The sequence below is a fragment of the Xiphias gladius genome, chromosome 17 (assembly GCF_016859285.1).
Source record: "Xiphias gladius isolate SHS-SW01 ecotype Sanya breed wild chromosome 17, ASM1685928v1, whole genome shotgun sequence".
Classification (NCBI taxonomy): Eukaryota; Metazoa; Chordata; class Actinopteri; order Istiophoriformes; family Xiphiidae; genus Xiphias; species Xiphias gladius.
Window position 1 is genome coordinate 18937964 of NC_053416.1, and position 20014 is coordinate 18957977.

A 20014-nucleotide genomic window follows, 5' to 3' on the forward strand; every position below is an offset into this window, starting at 1 on the left:
TCTGTCAATTTACAATATTAATTATGTTTCAGTCCTTTTTGATTCAAGACAAGCTATTGAGTAGCATCTTTAAATACAAACATTTCTGTTTCATTTGATGACTTGAGTTCAAATTACACTTGATTCTTAAAGGAAGGCCGTCAGTACATGGTGCTTCAGGTAGAACATTCAGTGCAGCATCATAAAAGTTATTGTCAAAGGCATGGAAAAGTATCCAAAATAGCAACAACTGCATTTTTATATTTCATTGGCAGATACAAGAACTACACGCAACAATGGGCAAAAACACTGTATATCAAAATGCATCTCAGTACAAATGACAAATGTTCATTCAATAACAGACGTCAAAATAAAATAAAAAGAAATATTTGTCGCTAAAATACATTTACTTTGAACTTGCAAAATAGTGTAAATAAATCTTTCAAACACTAATTTCTAAAACTCTACGAACGAACAAAACCCTTTGCATGTCTGAAGGCCCAAATGTAATGGCACAAGGAAGTATGTTATGTTCATTTCTATGAAAAAAATGTTTTGGACCTGTTCATAATTTCCGTTCATGGTATAAAGCTGGCCTTTGGCACCATAACATGAATAGGAATTCCTGTAGCATCTGGCTTTTCACTAGTCCTGTCACAGGCTTTTGGGTGGTGCTTGTTCCATCAGCTTACAACCACAGCAGTGAGCTGTTCCTTTAGTTAACAACAAAATACTATTTTCAAAATGCATTTCATTTTGAACTGTTATCTTTGACAAGTACTTCTAGACTTTTATAATACAAAAATATCCTCAGAGATGTCCTTTTTGGCACCTCACATAACTTTTATCATATTTGAAAAAAACCCAATTACAAAATACACAAATGTAATTAAATACATACAGTATATCAATAATCAATAATGCATGCATTGGAAATAGTGCCCTTCTAGGACAGTAAATATGTTGCGACTAATTTTTCAAAAGTAAACTGTGGTTTTCCAGTGCATGGTTAATGAAATAATTAGATTTTACGCATCAAATTCTAGGAAGATTTTTTGGAAAAAAAAAGTTCTCTTCAGCGAAGAGAACACACGACCGAGCAGTTAAGATTAAACTACAACATTCACCTTTAGGGATGACTTCATCGGCCTTTGTTCACTCACAACAGCCAACTTGACATGTGACAATTACAGTGTAATTCCTTACACCGTGCTGGTTATATCGATGCAAAAAAAGTGTATTTTGATTTTCAAACAACCTCTTCACTGATGAGCAGAATTAAAAATTAAAAGAAGAGGCATAAAACTACGATGAAACACTTTAAGGTACAGTAAGATCGAACGTCCTATAAGTTTTTTAAATTGAATGCTGAATTGAACTGATGATGTTACTGATTTACATTCAATTTTAAGAAAAGTGACAACTGAAAGTTTCCACAGATTTGGGCTGTGTATACAGAAAATGCATTATATCTTTGTGATTTTGCAGTAAAATTTCAACCTCAGTGTATGTAGGCTAAAAAAATCAAATGCTTTACAGACACCATATTTGCATCAGACTCTTCGTAACAGAAATGGAACCTTCTTTTTTTATGTTGCATGAGAAAGAGTTAAATTGTGGATAATAAATTTTAATTTTAATTTCAAAATATTGTTCCAAAAATTGTACATTGCAAACATATGGGATGTAAAGCTTAGGTTTCTAGGTTTTTTTTTTTTTAATGTCATTTTAAGTTCATTTTGTCTACAATTCAGGGTTTTTCCATGCAGGTATTAAAGGAAAAAAGGAATCTATTTATTTTAGCACTAACAGTAAAATTTACATTGAAGCCTTGTAGCTGAAAACTGACTTGAACGTGTACAGAAATGTAAAAACAGACAAAAAAAAAAGTCAAAACAAAATTGATCTTTAATATCACATTGTGAGTGGGGTATAAATACTGTAATATTTTTAACAGCTGGCAGATTTTGAATACAGTCAAATGAAAAGAAAGTAAATTGTAAATTTGCAAAAAATAATACTGCTCTATGAATGCTCAACCCAGACATTTCAGAGCCATATTATATGCATTTGATTATATAGATTACAGTGCATTTGGTTTTAAAACTGTGGGCAATGCATCATGGGAGTGATATTACTATCTGAAAAACCCAGCTTGCTGTGACGAACCGTTGCATGTTTACATCAGAAATATATTTATAGGCACAGTTTTCAAACTGAAATTTGGATTGGTCTAGTTTTAAATCATGACACAAAAATGTGACAGATAAATATAAAGAAATTGAAAATGCTAACTCAATGTATCATGATAGGTGGCGTGAGCCCATTACTAAAATGCTACATAAACCCCTTGTGAAGAATGTACTAATAAAATACAGTATGTCCCTTTTCAACCAGTGACTTGCCTAAATTCAAAGTTAGGAACGATAATAAATGGAATATTCCAGATCCGTATCTGTAAATTGTGCTGTGCTTGTGCAGCCATGTCATGTTGTGGACCTGATTTATTTGCGTACAGAGAAAACAGCTTGAGTGAGGCAGGACTGCAGTCCAGGCAGAAAGGCCCAGCTGTATGGGCTTTTGGTGAATGCATACATCACATGCATTCGAACTCATCAATGCGCTGTTTGGTGTTTCCTGACCGGATCTGTCTGAGGGTCTTGTACTTGTCTCGTCCGGCTCGCATGTTCTCTGCATGGATGATGTCATTCACCGTTTTCTTGCTCTCATCCCGAGCGTTGGCCAATTCTGAGCTCAAAGCCTAGAAACACAGTCATCACAGTATTAATACATCTCACACCACTACGTTATTATGAACATATGAGACTAATTTCTATCTCTGTATGTGGAAAATATTTCAAGAACTTTTTTCGTGATTTGCACCCGTTTTTTCACATTTTACTTAAACATTTTGCTCAAAATGTAAAATTCCTTCTCTAAATGACTGACCTCTCTTTATCTTCCTCTCCCCTTTCTTTATTATCAAAATTGATACATTAAAGTGAAATTAATAAAAGATGATGACTTTTTACATTTTTTTCCACCATGGCAAGTTTTCCTAATTTTTTGTGCATTCACTATACTTGCACTACAACACTGATGCTGTGTAACTGACACACTGATAGCTACAAACTGTCATTTGACAACAGGAAAGCAGTAATAGGACCTACTTTTGCATTTTTTTAATTTTGGAGTATGATTTACTTCAACACATTTTTTCATTTTAGTTTATTAAAAGCCATTTCAGAAGTATGCTTGTGTCCTATTAGATTAGAATTTGACGATTAGCCTTCTGATCTATCAGTCCAATAATTTATTGACAGATCTACTGAATGTTGTATACGGGATATGAGCAACTTACAAGTAGATGTTTCTGCAAACGTTCATTCTTCTCAGCCTCGGTCATGCGCTCCTCTTCACTGCGGTCCTTGTATGTGGCGGCACTTGTGAACTCAGCGCTGGCCTCAGCGCTGCTCTCGTCATTCTCGTCGTGCTCGTTCTCTGCGTTTAGGGGCTCCTGAACATGAGCCGCCATCACTTTGTTTTTAAGCTCTTCTTTGGTCTTCTCTAGGTCCTCCTGCACCATGGTAGCCTGAGAGAACACAGAACAATGAGGTGATTATGCCTTACTTTTAAAAGTCCCGCTACAAAAACAACTCAGAACTTGAAAATTTCGTGACCTCTAACTTGAAAAAATGTGACAAATGGATGCCCGCGACAAGCGGATGCTCTAAAGTCACTCACTTGGCATCCACAGAAACTGGTTTCGAATGGTGTTAAATGAATAAAACTCTCCTGTTGTTTCCCCCCATCTGTTTTGATACTGCTGCTGACTGGTAGCTTTGGACTATTCCTGAGATTTCAGGATATGACTCCCCTGTCTTCCTTTCTGTTATTTGTCTCAGTGGTGTTGGGTGTTTTGATTGTGTTTGTTTTAAATATTGTAAAAAAAAAAAAAAAATAAGAAAAAAGAATTAAACTCAAAATGAAGACTATTTACTTGGGCTTTATTGGATAAATGACATTTGAAATTACTATTGTGTGTAATATTCTGACTAAATTGATGTAAACTAGTATGTGTGACGGCCTCTTTCCTTATCTGTCGTTTTTCCTCCTTCGTTTCTTTCATGTAACCAATTAAACTCCGCTGACATTGCATAAATTCATATGCTAACCTGCCATAAGAAGACAAGTTTCTCGCCATGCTGGTCATTTACATTGGCTTAATTTTACTTCGAGCTCAGAATTCGGAATTTTCCACTTGGAAACTTCTGGCCTCCGAAGTGATTCAAATGCAGTAGGGCACAGTGGTGCTTAGAGCTAAACGCTAAAGGCAGCATGCTAGCATGCTCACAATGACAATGCAACTTGCTTGTGATGTGTAACATTGTTTTACCATGTTCACCATCTTTATTTAGCATGTTAGCATGCTAATCCATCAACTGAAAATTAATCAACTAATCATTTCGGCTCTACCATACTGACTGTACAACATAGTTTATATCATTTTCGACACTAAAAACTAGTTTAAACAATGTATTAAAAACACTAATAGTCCATTTCAGCACTAAGGTAGATGGCAACTTGTGTTACAAAATTAAGAGAACAAGAATTAAAAAGCTGCTGAGAAAGAGAAATTAAAAAAATAACTGATATGTCACTGAGACTCACTTAGAAAAGCAGGCTGACCATTATACTTTCCTCCCCACAGCTATATCACTGTTTTTCTACCTTGTTTTTTAAAATTAGAGACAGTTATGAGGGAGACTGGAACGTCAACTGAACGTTTGCCAACATGGAAACCACCACTTAACAACAGTCTTTTATAAGCCAGAATATCATAATGGGGGAAAAGAGTTAAACAGGATTTCCTTCACACAAAGAGAGCTGTCACCACCACAAACAGTATGAGTCACTCTGCCCAAAAACACGAAGAGGCTGGGCTGGCACAAATGCTTTTTACCAAAAAAGACACGAGGCGAGCTGGGAGCTTTCACCCCTCCCCCAAAAACACACAACAACAGGACCCCAGGAATGTCTGTCCTCACTGTGTCACAAAGGAGGGGCTATGTGATCAGCAGAATATCAGGCAGATGACATTTAATTTGTATTTATGTTGTAAATATATTAATGAAAAATAATTTGTATAATGAGTTTTCACAAATTATTTTTTCATTTCTATATTTCACAATTTATTCACATGATTATTTATTTCATTATCTTTTATTTTTGTTTTTAATGTATTTTTTGTATTTAATATTATTTTGGGGTTCCATACTATGGATGAAAGTCATTTTCATATTTAAAAAGATTTTTCAGAGTGATCCGGTTATTACTCTTTTTTCAATGATGAGCAATAAACAAACACTCTTTATTTATGCCATCAGTTCTAATGTTGAGTGTTAACTGTAACTGTCACTGTAATCAAAGGAAGACAACTATTGGGTTACTTTAAAGATACGAGTAACTCAGACCACACCTTCTGTTGCCACTGTACTGCCTCATCTTCCTTCTTCTTCTTGGCATCCTCCAGGAGGGAAATCTTTGAAGTCAGGTCAGCCAACTCTGTGGCCTAAAAGGATGACATTTTCTTTTAAGTGACTTTCTTGATATTGATATTTGAAGCACCAGAGCACACAATTTTTCAGCCATCAAACCCGTACATTTATTTTTTTTTTTAGCTTCAATACCTATGATAAGAAAAATAGTTTTTGATAACTGACCAGGTGTTCTTGGTTCTTCATCTGGTTCTCTGACTGCTGCAGCAGGGCCATTTTAGCATCCTCAGCAGTCCTCAGATCAATCTCCAGGCGTTCAGCCTCCTCCTGCGTTCGCTTCCTCTCCTGTTCCAGCTCCAGAGCCCTTTGTGTTTGCTCCTCCAGCTCTGTGCAGACACACATTCACACACAAATTGAAGCACTACAGGTAAGTGTCGTGAGAAAAACATTGTCACCATTCATTACAGTACAACAACAAGCTTTTCTTGAACATCAACAAGTCACCCACCTTGTTGGGCTTTTTTAGTCTGCTCCTCAATCTGCTTTAATCTCTCCATTAACTCCTCCTTTTCCTTTTCAATCTTTTCCTTTTCCTTTTCTGCAACTTCTCTTTTCCTCTTTTCATTCTCAAGCAGAGCTCTAATGGAAATAGAGACAGTATACAACATACAAAATGTATTAGATTATACAGTTAAAAGGAGGCTCTTTTGAAAGTAGAGCAGATCATCACCATCTTATACACAGGGTATTTAAGAATACACTAGTTTACACATCCCTGCGCAAGAGTCACACATAACCATCACACATAATGCAGGGCTGTAGTTGACCAAAGAAAATCCGGGTTGACTGAAATCGTACCAATTCTTCAAACAATAGATTGAGCGTAGGGAAAAAAATGAGTGCATTGAGCGCACTCTACTGGGAGTCTTATTAGCCTAAATGAATTTATAAATACTCATAAAAAGTTAGTATTTTAAGCATATTAAATCATTGTAACCTAAATGATAACAACAGACTCAGAGCCGACCAGACCTGTCCACATTTGTATGATTTCTGAAAATAGAATTAAATTACATCGACTGGTGAAGAACTACTGACGTATAAATGCTCAAAGCCTCAAATGTTAAACACAAAAGTGTTTTCAAAACATCCCTGTTTTCACACGTAGCCTGTCCCTCCAACGGCCGCAGTAAATAATGGATTAATCCTGGAAGGCTATTGACGTAGCGCTTTTTTCTTTATGAAAGTAATACCGGCGACTGTCCATCCAATGAGAATTATGTCGGCCAAGAGCATATCGACCCACCAATCGACCAGTTGACAGGGAGACTACAGTCCTAAGGGCTTCAGTGTTAGACTTAAAGTTTCTATAGTTGTTGTTGCAAAGAACAAAACTGACCCTCTTGTTGTATGATACATCTTTAAAGCAGGTCATTCAGCTGCAATCTACAACAAGCTATGGTTATGACATGTTTGGTACATTTACAGTAGTAGTCCATTTCCTGAATTTACTACATGATTTCAAACATCAGATGTCACATAGTGTGATCACATCTATGTGTAAAATGTTTGTACATTTTTTCCTGCTTGTGACTATTACCTTTCCATCTTCTTGTGATTCTTCTCCTCCCGAGCCTGAGCCTTCATCTGCTGCACTTCAATGGTGTCAGGTTTGCGGCGGCGCATATACAGCTCGTGGTTGCCCATGCACAGAGCCAGAATGCGCTTGTTGATGCGTAGTCTCGGAGCATAGAATACAAAGTCCTAAAACAGCAATATTATAGGGTTATTTCCAGAACTCATACATTGACTTGTAAATACAGACTATTTAATTGTAACAAGCTGTCTGTTATTAAGAGTTAACATACAGGTGCTTTCTTGTCAATTGGTTTAATGACAAACTTCTTGTCATTGAAGGAAATGTTTCTTATTTCACTCCAAGGAAATCCAATTTTGGGTGTCATTCTGTTGAAGCAAGTGCAAAAACAAAAACTCTGGGTCAGCTGCATTACATTGGACAGAAATCAGTAATAATACTGTATACCAATTCTGGCTATTTCAATAAATACAATGTTGTGGAATCACTCACTTGTCATTCTGTTCATAAATGTTGAGTCCCAATGCATCCACTCCCAACCACAGTTCTGTTCCTTTCTTATTCTTGATATTGAAGTAGTTGACTCCATACATCTCAAGGTCTTGAGCGATCTTCAGATACTCCATCATGGATTCCTCTCTGTGTACAAATAAGACATGTCATTGACTATCGCTAGCTGACCCTGAGAACTGCACGGAACTAGTCAAGACACACTGAGCTCAAGGTGGCAGGCATGTGTGAAATGTACAGCAACAAGCCTGAAAATAAGCCTTGCCAAGAACAAGACAATGAAGAGGAAAGTTTAAGAGTTAGATTGTAATCCAGTGTTTGCTGAAACCTCCAAAGACCAAACTGCAACCCTAAATAGAAATAGTTTGGCCGACAGTCCAGGCAGGAAGAATCAGGTGCATTAGTCTTCCAAATATATACATTTCAGTCAATATTTTGGGGTAAGAGTGTGAAAGATTGTCTTGACATAGCGTTTACTGAAAGAGCAAGGAGGCAACGAAGTTTCTGTCCTTCAGTTGTTTGTGTGTGTGTAGGCATAAACAAGTGAAAACGTGTGTCAGTGGTTACCTCATCATACCCTTGTGCTCTTCGTGCCACACTTGAATCCTCTCCTCCCACTGGTCCTTGTTGAGTTTGTGCTGGTCCAGAACTCTGAGAACATGAGACATCTGAGCATCAGAAGTCATGCAGAGAAACATGTCTCATACAAACACACTGGCTGAAAGGTGACATCAATCTGACGTTAACAGCCAGACAGAAATGGTGATGAAACCTGTATTACCTCTGAGGGAGCAGCTGTTCACTGGACAGATAGCCTGGTGTGTGGACCTCCTTATTGTAGTCAGCATACTTGGCCTGCACTGCATAGGAGGCCAGGAGGACTGCTGTCTCCGGAGGGCAGTAAATGTCGTCATTTAAGATTCCCTCCTTCACCTGCAGGAAGAACAGCCGCTGTGTGGCATCCTGGATTAACTCCTCCGACACGTCTTCGGGGAAGAATTTTGCACGGAACTTAAACAGCAGCGGGCTTTCCTTCCTCACATCCTGGGCTGTCACCTAAAATAAAACGTGACACGGGTGAGGGGTAAAGATTCTCTTTCTGTAAATAGACTTGAGCTCCACAGAGTAGTTCAATCTTGACAAAGGAGGGCAAATGAGTGTTGTAAACCAAAATACTAAAGAGCTCACCTTCTTATTGAGCTTGAGCCATGTAGAGAAACCCTTTGTATCCTGGTACTGGAGTCCAAAGTACCAAACCTCCCGCAGCCCAATGGTCTTAACGACCTTAAAACATAAAAGCAGAACTATTGTTAAGGTGCCTTCTCACCAGAACATTAGTAAACTCCACTCCTCACAAACATCAAACACAAAAAGGTCAAATACCAAAGCAAAAATGCCAAACATTTTATGGTTCCAGCTTCTCAAATGTGAAAATTTGCTGCTTTCGGGGACGGCTGTGGCTCAGGAGGTGGAGCGGCTTGTCCACTAACCAGAAGGTCAGTGGTTTGATCCCCAGCTCCTCCAGTCCACATGTCAACTTGTACTTGGGCACAATACTGAACCCCAAAATTGCCCCAATGTATCATCAGTGTGTGATTGTGTGTGTATAGAAAAGCGCTGTATGAATGTGTGTGTGAATGGATGAATATGACAGTAGTGTACAGCGCTTTCAGTGGTCAATAAAGTGCTATATTAGTGCAATCCATTTTCCTTGTCTTACATTATAGTAAATTTAATATCTTTGCTTTTTGGACTGTTGGTCAGAGAAAACAAGAGATTTGAGGACATCACCTTGGCTCAGGGAAATCGTGATGGAAAATTTTCACCAATTTCTGATGTTTTAGACCAAACGATTAATAGATTAATTGAGAAAATAGTCGGCAGTTAATCGATAATGAAAATAATTGCAGTTCTAGTTTGTTTCACACACTTAACAGAAAACATTTAACACAAAAACTACGAATACAAATTATTTTTGGAAAAAGAAAAGGACTTTGTTAGAACCAAGAACCTCCAAACATTGCACATGTGATAAAAATAATAATAAAATAAAAATCTAAATGTGACTGTATCTCCGAAAAGGACCAGTTTGTCTCATAAAGTTTCTGTTTCATACACTATAAAAATTAATTTTCAAATCCAAAGCTATCCACTTAGTATGGTAATTACACTGTAATTGAAAATACAGCTAACTTCTGCTTATAGCTTTATTTATTTTTGACAGTAACTTAGGGTTTAGAAATACACAGTATCATACACAAAGACAAACAAAATGTTAAAAAAAAACTTTTAATAATAATAATAATAATGATAACTTCTGCTTCCATATTAAGTTTGATTCAAAAGTTTGTTACTGTCATTGGAAAGCACATAATATTAGTTACAAGTTACAAGTTTCTCATACCTGGTCAAAGAGCTGCTTTCCCGTTGTATTGGGCTGAATGGCGAACTCCAGTTCAGCATCCATTGTGGTGACTCTTACACTAATCTGAGGAAGAGAGCAAATTGGAAGAATGAGACATTTTTAGATGTAGACAGCATTTTGGATACTGGCAGTAAATACATCTCACTTATATCACTATGAATATGTGATGTAAAATCATCCCTCCATTTCTTTATTATTACTCTTTGCATCATCAAGAGATTACTGGCTCTTTTGTCTCAAAGAAATTGATTCACGTTTACTTCTTCAATTATGAATATTGTTTTATGGTTTCAGCAATCAGCCCTTTTTCAAAATTACTTAACTTCATATAGTATACACACAACTCTGGCATAAGAAAGCCATGCAAAGCTGCAGTTAACACTCATTCTTGGGAAACCATTTGATGCTTAAACTGAAAAAAAAACAATCTTTTTTTTTTTTTTTTACTTAAAGTTACTATATGTAGAAATTGAAATGTTCAAACTGGTGACCCCCCCCAGTGGTAGTAAAAAGAATGATTAAAAGACTTAAACCTTTAGAAAAATTAAACGATTACATAATCACAAACAAATTCCACACACTGTGGTTCATCAGCTGATTTTAAATTAAAACACTCTAATATAAAATCAGATGATTAAACCAAGCAGGTAAGGTGAAACCACAACCCTCACTTCACACACTCAACACGCGATGTCTGTTGGAGAACAAGGTAACTCCAAAGTACAATCAAACAATAATCATATGATGAAAAATTATATTTTGATATATGTAGAATACATGAAGGATCATCTCTCTTGGTTCCACACTTTGTACAACAGATGTACCAATCTGGCTGTGTCTCAGTATAGAACTTATCTGCAGGAAGTAACCACATCCTCTGGTGGCTGGGCCTTCTGAGGCACTGCTGCTAAACACTTAGCTCTCATGAGAGTCGTCTACATCCTGCCATGTATCAAGCAACATGTCAGCTTTCTGCTAAGCTATCTGCTGTAGTGGAATTTAACAACAACAGACTTTGAATTAGGTTTGTTTCATCTTCAGGTAACATACTTTGTTACAGCTTGTTATTTAATCAGTGACGCACTTCTTATTTAAGTGACTCGAAATGTTTGTGGAGTGCAAATGTATGTCAAAAGTTGAATACACTTATTTAACCTCAAAATTCCCCTCACTAAGTAGAATAAGTTGCTTCTATACTTAGTAAACTGACAATGTAGGCATTTTTTCATTTTCTCTGTTCTCTTACAGATGATGAGGACAGCAGCACACGTGTCTATTGGGAAATAACTGCGAAGGCTGAGGCCCACGCCTGCCCTGAACAACAATGGAATGTATTATTTCCCAGTTGCGGGGCTGATTAGAGTTGCGTTCTTTCCCATCCATGTCAGCAGGGCCAGCGGTTTGAGCTTGAGTGAAACCTACAATCTGGGCCTACACTGAACTCCAGCACAGATGTCTAGAGTCGTCTAGACATGGAACTCTTTAAACCAACAACTCTGAACTTTGATTAAAATTTTTTCATTAATGCAGATAGGAGTTCAGTTCATGACCACACTTGGGTTTATGCGGTTTCATTTCCTAAGTCAGAATAGCTGATCTTGTATGAAAACGGAACTATGCTCATAAATTTTCTGCCTAGTTTGGGTGTGTCCCTCATGGCTGGAATTCAAAAACACTAAACACGCTATTATTAGCACATGTTCAGAAACACCCCTCTCAGGCCCATGTGTAATGTTTCCATGACTTACTTCTTCACTATTTTTTTAACACACCAAAACTATACTCCTAATCTAAACACTCATTTTGTGGCAGTGAAATAATAATTGATAACTGATATGATAAGCTATTGGCTTGTTGATTGACTTATGAAATGTGAAGCTTTCTTTGAGAATCCTCCGTTTCACAAACTATCTTAAACTTTTAATATTTGCTTTATCCTTACTTATATAGCTGTACCGGCGCAAATAAATTATAAAGGTCTAATTTCCTCTTCTGATAGTATAATAGGCCTTTGATTTATCAAACTAACTCATCACTTCATAGCTCATCACTTAATCAAACATGGTGTGATGTTCTGATGTCCTTCAGTCCAGTATCGCAAAAAGCAGCATTTATCATTTTTACTAAATGAAAACCTAATTACTGATATTAAATTATATAAAATATAAAAATAATATGGTATAAAAGTTGACCTATTATTTTAAATATACTGAGCATTCAAATCTGATTCACATCAAGTTTTAAGATCATTTTTCAAACCGTCTTGGACTTCAATACATTATACACTCCTCTTACATATCTTCCATGCTAGCAGCTGTATGAGGCTGTACTAGGGCAAAGCAGTGCTTTCAGCTAAATGCTAACATCAGCATTCTAACTTGTGACAATGCTAGCATGCTGATGTTCAGCAGGTGTAATATTTTTCATGTTCAGCATCTTAGTTTAGTGTGTGAGCATGCTAACATTTGCTAATTGGCACTGAACACAAAGTACAGCTGACATTTGCTAATTAGCAATGAACACAAAGTACAGCTGAGGCTGATGGGAATGTCATTAGTTTTGTGGGTATTTGGTCGTAAACCAAAGTATTGGAAAAATGGAAATTTTGACCTGATGATGGCACCAGATGAAAATGTCATTTAATCCAGCCAATATTTGTAATGATATTTCAGCCTGGACCAAAGTGGTGGACCTGTGTACTGACCAACAGGCTGACCTACATTGTCTTCCATAGAGGTTTGCTGTTAGCATGGCTAAAATTCCATATAATTCAAAAATCTGTAAATTAAGACTTTTATCAGTTAATTTACAATCTTTCATAGAAGTTTTCATAAGAGGTGTAATTCTGAAAATGCAATCTAACTGTTGAATTTAATTGGCCAATGGAAGAAGGCTAACACAGAAAACATGAGAGCTGTATGATTGACAGAAATATAGAAAGCTGCATTAACCCCGTCGAGAGAGAAAATTTAAAGTACTAACTACCATTTGTAGGAAGTGGGGAAGTTTGTTTTATAATAAAATTAAGATGCATATTCTATGATGGAGAAGTTAACCCAAAAGTGTACCTTAGGAAACACCTCAGGTTACCTTGCCTGGAAGAGGAAGAGAAACTACTGAAACTCACAGAAAAGACGTGATTTAAAGAAGCCTAGAGCGGAAACAGTGGTGGAAGTACTGATTAGCATACTACTTTTCTCCACTGAGACTCACTTTGATCCAACATCACATGTATGTGGTTGAAGTCTAGACTCTAACCTTGTCACTGCCAGCAGCATACAAATAACAATTTAGGTAATGCCAAGCTGAATATGAAGTGTGAAAATGTGGGAAAGTGTGATGGTAATGACCTATCCTGTGTGAAGCACAGCATCACAGCCTTGTTTTGATATCGCTTAAAGCCAATAATTCATGGGAAAACCATGTGAAAACTAATAATTAAGGGAAATCATGTGAAAAGACTTGTGAGCAAGACGACAAGCATGTTTATATCCTCAAAAGCCAATATTCAAATATTACCTTGCACTATAGTACTGACTTTGGAGTAAGCCAGTAGGAAAATATGTATGCAGCCGAAAACAATTCACTTCCTAGGTAAAAAACACAAGTTTGATGTGAATGGAAGGTTAAGTAGACCAAAAGTTGCTCATTTCGCAGGGGCTATATGCAGTATTTTATGTCTGTAGACAGAAGTTCTTGGCTGAATAGAACAAACTGGGTGATAGGAAGAGCACAGGGTTTCTTTCTATGTGGGGTCTTTTAGTACTGTTTCCTGCAACCACTTTTTCTTAAATTTATTAAATGTCACTATTAGCATAATTAAATAGTTTACAGTCATAGAGCTTTGCCTCATCCTCTCCCGTCATCTACATTCTGCTGACTCATATTATCTACAGTTTATTGTGTACATTCACCTCACTTGTCACCAGCTTGTACACCGGTCCTACATTTCCCCATTAGAACTGGTATTTTATCTGTTAGAGGCTACTACTTCTTGCCAAATTGACTATGTTGCTTGAGCTTTCAAGCGCTTGTTTTGAAAGCCTGCCTTTAATCTAATGACATATTGCCTTCCTTTTGAGTTCAAATTCTGTTCCATATTATAATAGCCATATATGAAAAAATATGGAGACCACAGCAGATTACACTGCAGGACAGGAAGGTACTAATGCTTACCTAACTATGCCTGTGCTAATTCCCCAATATATCTTTTGATTGCGAACTTTTTATTACCAAATTTCATGTCTCCAGCAGTGTTCAATCCTGCTACCTGCTCTGTTCGTTTTATGTGTAGTAATTATTTCTACTCCTTCTAGTAAATTCAAGCCCATATTTTAGTAGGCCAGTAGGGTATTCATTTCATCAAACTTATTAACTGGGGCAAGGTTGCCATAATATACAGCAGCAGATCTAGGTGGTCTGTGACGAGTGACTGTGGATCATCAGCAGATCCAGAGCAGGACACAGCGTTTACTATGCAAACACAACACGTCCACGGATACAAACCACTCTTCTGTTTGCAGTATGCAGTATTATGTTGGCTAACGCTCACTGTAGTGCTTTGCTTATATAATTCTTTTATTATGTACACAGTTTGAACTTTGCTGGCTTGAGGGTTTTACTAAACACCATATTATAATGAAGGCCAGTTAATCACAATTTATTAATCTGTCATGTCATTGTAACATGTAATGGTAATGCTTTTTCATCATCTACAACAGTAGGTTATGCCCTATACAAATTATTAGATGATTTAAACTTAATAGTTTAGACCAATGTTTTGATTCCAACTGCAGCTATAGAAATAAATAAGAAATCAGAATTAGCATAAAAGAATAGATTATAACAACAAAAACAACAAAGTACTTACTTTCAGAAGTTTGATTGTCTCGGAATCTCCAAACAGAAAACATTAAACTAACTATGTGTGTAGAAACCCCTGAAGCTTTGATTGGAGTGTGTCCACCACCTCTACCTCTACACACTGTTAATCTGCTCTGCTATGTACTCTGCAGACCTGTTTAATCCCCTGCTGGCATACCTCTGGCTCTTTCCATTTACCATTTCTCCATAGACACACTTGTTAAAAGTTTGGTCCTCCTAAAAAGAAAACTGCATCTGTCATGATGTCTACATAATGGGCCAAAATGGTAAGTTATGCTCAAGTTTTGTGTAATATAATAATAATAATAATAATAATAATAATAATAATAATAATAATAATAATAATAATAATAATACGCTGTTTCTGTAATTGTGGATCAAAAACCGTTAAGTGTTAATATGATTAACATTATTCCATAGTTGTCAATAATGAACAGCTGGATCAAAAACAGTCTGTTGTCTGCTGTACTAACACTGAAAGGGTTCTATGGTTCAAACAGAAAGTGGGAAAATAAGAGAGCAACTATTACTGTTAAGGCCCATTCAAGAATACAGTTCAGTGAACTGGAAAATGCTTATTTTTGTTACAACATGGGGTCAGATTTAAGCAATAAAACGGGACAGAATATTATTTTGGTGTTTGTTAACTGCTTGGGAATAATTGCCTATTTAGAATGTAATTTCATGTAAATTGCTTCCTTAATAAAACATAGTAATTCGCATCTACAGATCACGGCAACATCTAAATAATCTAAGTACAAAACTACTATAGCTCCATTAAGATGTAAAATAGCACTTTAAAGGCTGATAAACGCAGACCTACAGGACCTCCTGAACTTGTTGCACTGCTGTAATGCGATTAAAAGTGGAGCATGGCATATGATGACCACGCTGGGGAAAGCAGGGAGGAGAACAGCTAGACGACGATGTGAAAGTCCATATAAGGCTGCAGGCGAGGAAATTACCAGAAAGGAACTGATGTAAGTGCAGAAACCTTGAGTCACAACATGACTTCCTTGGGAAACTGAAACACTGCCAAGAGGAGTCCAGCAAAGGCAAAGTTTTTCAATAATTACTGCTTTTGTGAAACATCAAGGTTTTTATATTTAACTTAAACACTGCATAAATAAACTATGTCTGAAAAACCAGGGCACAAAGATGGTTAATGGAAAAGCAATTTTATAGGCCATGAATCTTTACGCCCTAATCCGGCTTGTTGTGTATGTGACTACAAATTGGGAACACAACTTTCGCTGGGTGTGGAGTTAGTTTTGGAGTATTTGCTGAATCAGTGTGTCTAGCTTCCTTCTTTCATTGCCTTGTCTATTGCATATTCACATGGCGCAGCAAGCTTTAGTAAAGGAAACAGACCAGTGAGTGTTGCAATAACAGGTCTGGGTTTTAACCATTTCATTGTTGATATCACCATCTGACAGGTGCAATGATCTCGGGAAGAGAAAACTTTGCAACCCAAGAGGTTAGAGTCTAATGTATTTTGTCTCCTCTTACCGCTCTTTAATTTATATATTTATCATTGGTAGAACATCACAGGTTGCTAATAAACTAATATAAGCCTTATTGTTTAACATATCCCATAACCCTTTCCTGTCATCATTCATTGCCCCTGTTTATTTTGATAAAATCCTGCTGCTTCCTCTTGACTATTCTATTCTGTCCACTACTAGTTTCCTCTTTTCTAACTCTTTAACATGTACAGGCTAAAGTCTTTACAACAGAGCTACACTTACCCTGCAGTATACCTGTTCTTGTGAACTGATGTTGACTGCCTTTTTGAGGTCTTTGAGGTCCCTAGCTGTTGGTGCAGTAGCTGCTACACATACAATACTATACAGTACTGTAAGCTGATACTCTGGTGTTGTGGACGGTAACAGCATCCCAGCTGCACTCTTCAGAGATTTGGCACAAAGACTGACACTAACAGAAGGACTAAAAATACATATCAAGATCATAGTAAACACTTGTGCAGTGAAACAATATAAATAAAGTTGAAGTGTATCAGCTTCAGTGCAATACAGAACATCTGACAGCCCCCTTTAACTGTAGCTATTGAGCTCAGTTACTACAAACAGGATTCCAACCTTCTGTGATTCTGATCAATAATGCATCACTGCTCATATGTATTTTGAATATAAGTTTTTTTTAAATGTCTTGTGCTAAAAATTGCACTTAAACTTTAAAGCAACATTTTATGAATAAATATGCCAATTTATTGTTAATAACTACCTAATAATCCATAGTTATAAATAGCCCTACTCGCACCCTTTTTACTACTTAGCCCATCCCTTTGATAAAAAGTCACTGGAAACTTTATTTTAAAATGCTGATATGACTAGAGGAATTCCTTTTGGGTAGACGAGGGTAGTAAAGGCTTTAAATGCCAGGATGCTCTGACATTTTTTCAGGTTGACAGCCAGAAAAAATATTGAGGAAGTACTGGCAGAAACAATACTGCAGGAAGAGAGCAGGTACAACCCTTAGTGCCATTTCTTTTTCTGTTTGTAATTTGGCAGTGCAGGAGTTCACAAGTCAGTTGACATATGTAAAGTCAATAGCGATACATATACATGCATTTTAAGAATTTACTATTACGCTCAGATTTTTAATTAGTAAAAACTCTAAGCTTGTTACTGGCTGCCCAAAAATAATGTAGTTTTCATAATGTGTGGCACATTATGAACCTAAAGCCATAACTTGGAAGAAATCAGACAAGGTAATGTAATGTAGCTCCTTTAAAAACAATAGTCTTCTGATTTAATGAATTACAGTTTCTCTATTTCTATATTGTGTAACATGTAGATGGTTTTGTGCATAGATCACCTTCATCTCATGGGTCATAAGTGACTCTTTTTGTAACATAATGTTCCTTGTATTGTCAAGGCGTCCATGTGGGTATCACAGCTCAGAACAAACTGTAGATAAGAGGGATGACCACATGCAGATTCCACAGTTTCTCTATTATCTTCTTGTTTCAAAAAGCATTATACTGAGTCAAAGTCCAGCTCACGCCTTGATCGGGGGAAACAGAAGAGATGGGCTAGAAACCACTTTCACTTCTGTTTGCCACTGATGAAGGCATGAACTTAAATGAATCCTGATTTTGTTTTAACAATGAAAGAGTAAAGTCTGTGTGCGGTGCCCCCTTCTCTTCTTTGTTCAGAGCCCAACCAGCACCAGCAGAAATCTACTGAGCTCAGGGCGCGTCTTCATTTCATAACAAAGCTCAGACCTAAAATCTTGCACCCTTTTCTTATCAATATGACATAATAGCTCCAAGTACCTCCTGGCCTGACACCTCCCTGTTTTAAATTTGCCTCCATTTGCTCCAGATTTGAGCTGCACAGCTGGCCTGAGTGACAGTTCAAATCCCTCCTTGTTAGACCACAGTGAAAAGGAGGCCTTGGGAGGACTAGCAGGCTCGCTGCTACAGGCCACAAAGCGAATTCAGCTGAAAACCCCTTATAAAAATGTGACTCCGGGGTCTCCTGTTGTGGACAGAAGCTCGCGGTAACGTTTTACTATAATGTGCCAGGCCTGAAAGCCTGAATGAATGGTCTGATTAAAGGCGCTAGTTTTAATGAACACACGGGAGGGAGCGCGCACACGCGCACACAACTAACGGAAAGTACCCCAGTAGCCCTCGGAGAGTTTGAGGGGATGTAACAGATTTGAAAAAGAAAACTGTGATATGTGCCAGGGATGCAATGTAGGTTACTTTAAGGTTAGTATTGAGTACCGGTTTCAAACATTCAGTCCCAATTAAAACTGTACAGAAATAATAGAGAGAGGGAGAGACAGGTAGACAGTTTATTCATGATAACGTTAATACAGTTTTCACTCTTACCGTTTTCGGCATCTTTCCTTTCTTTAACGTCCGGTTTAGGTTTTATTTAAAAAAAAAAAAAAAATTAAATCAGACGACCAGTTAGCGAAACCAAGAGAAAACTTTTTCCCATCAGAACAACGGCGCCAAACCAACGCCTTCCCGTCTCGAGGAAACAAAAGCTACTTTTAGCCTAAGTACGAAGAGCTATTTTCAACCGTACGAAGGTGAAAATATTTTTTTCTTTGTTTCGTCTTAAAGTGAAATGGACTGGAGCTGGATTTCCTGCTAACGGTACCCCTGACTGCAAAACCACACCCAGGCCGATGACAGGACAGCAGCCAGCCAGACTGAAAATGAGGGTTCAGGCCAGCAGACTCCGCCTGCAGCAGCCGCATCATCATGGCTGCGGCTCACAGCTCCGCAGCTACTAGCAAAGAAGTTCGCCAGTACCCTGTCTCTCAGCAGACACGGTACACACAAATCTCTGGGTAATTCTTGCTAAAGATTGGTAGGATACTTTTAAAAATTTTACTGGCCTAGTAATTATCCTACAGTATAACACATCAATACGGTTAAAGCACTCCTATCAAGAGGTGCAATTACTTCTATGGCCCACATTTTAAACACTAAAACAGCAGAGGTCCAGGCTTTTTACAGGATTTGTGCAGTTTGCTAGCAAACTGCATGATAGATAATAATCATCAAACTCTTCAATCTACTTCATAGATTGGATTAATAGTAGTAGTAGTAGTAGTATTTAATCTCTTGGCATTTAATTAATCTTGACAACATATAACCAATCAAAATATTTCCTCTCATTTAAAATGATGGTGTCTTATTTCTCAGGCTGCCATATTTGCGCACACTCCTGACAATGAGTACATCCTCCAGTACATAATGTACTGCATGTATCATGAAAAATCTTAGTTGTCACTGTATGTTTGCACATTGCCATCCATTCCGGTTGGCTACCTTAGCTTTTCAATGAATCCGTTTCAGTGTGTCTGATCTGTGTACTCTTTCTGTTTTGCACATAAAGAAAGTGAATTCAGTGGGTAGTGCAGTCCTGGTGGCCCTAAGGTTATGTAGAGACTGTGCAATTGTACTGCCCGGTTATTACACCTGTACCCAGATAAAGAGGGGTTGAATCAAATATGACATGTACTCCAGTGTGTTAACCAGCGACTTTCAAGTAATTACTTGAGGTAGACAAAATGATGCATCAGAAAGGACTTTGACTCTGAGGTAACCTAATCACAGTTTCCCTTCTGTAAAGT

The 20014-nt window shown here is 37.3% G+C and overlaps 1 protein-coding gene across 2 annotated transcripts; it reads right to left on the reverse strand.

Moving 5' to 3' along the window:
• Positions 1–1685: 1685 nt before the first annotated feature.
• msna (moesin a) lies at positions 1686–19069 on the reverse strand. Of its 2 annotated transcripts, XM_040150158.1 has the most exons (13): positions 18756–19069; positions 9989–10072; positions 8773–8868; positions 8366–8640; positions 8152–8235; positions 7567–7713; positions 7346–7442; positions 7078–7241; positions 5986–6116; positions 5703–5863; positions 5459–5551; positions 3341–3571; positions 1686–2740 (listed from the first exon to the last, which is right to left on the reverse strand). In XM_040150158.1, the coding sequence occupies exons 1-13, from the start codon at positions 18765–18767 to the stop codon at positions 2576–2578; spliced, it is 1740 nt and encodes a 579-aa protein (XP_040006092.1). In that variant the 5' UTR covers positions 18768–19069; the 3' UTR covers positions 1686–2575. The 2 variants fall into 2 exon arrangements, with proteins under 2 accessions (XP_040006092.1, XP_040006093.1); XM_040150159.1 differs by lacking the exons at positions 8366–8640; positions 8773–8868; positions 18756–19069 and having other exon boundaries at positions 9989–10047.
• Between the last annotated feature and the right edge of the window lie 945 nt (positions 19070–20014).

Bases quoted from the DNA above. Each gene is read 5' to 3' on its own strand.
- msna (XM_040150158.1), bottom strand. The intron at 7,714-8,151 runs GTAACCACTGAC...ATTTGTACACAG, and splicing joins GAGCACAAGGGTATGATGAG to AGAGGAATCCATGATGGAGT. The intron at 2,741-3,340 runs GTAAGTTGCTCA...CTGTGTTTCTAG, and splicing joins GTTTGCAGAAACATCTACTT to GCTTTGAGCTCAGAATTGGC.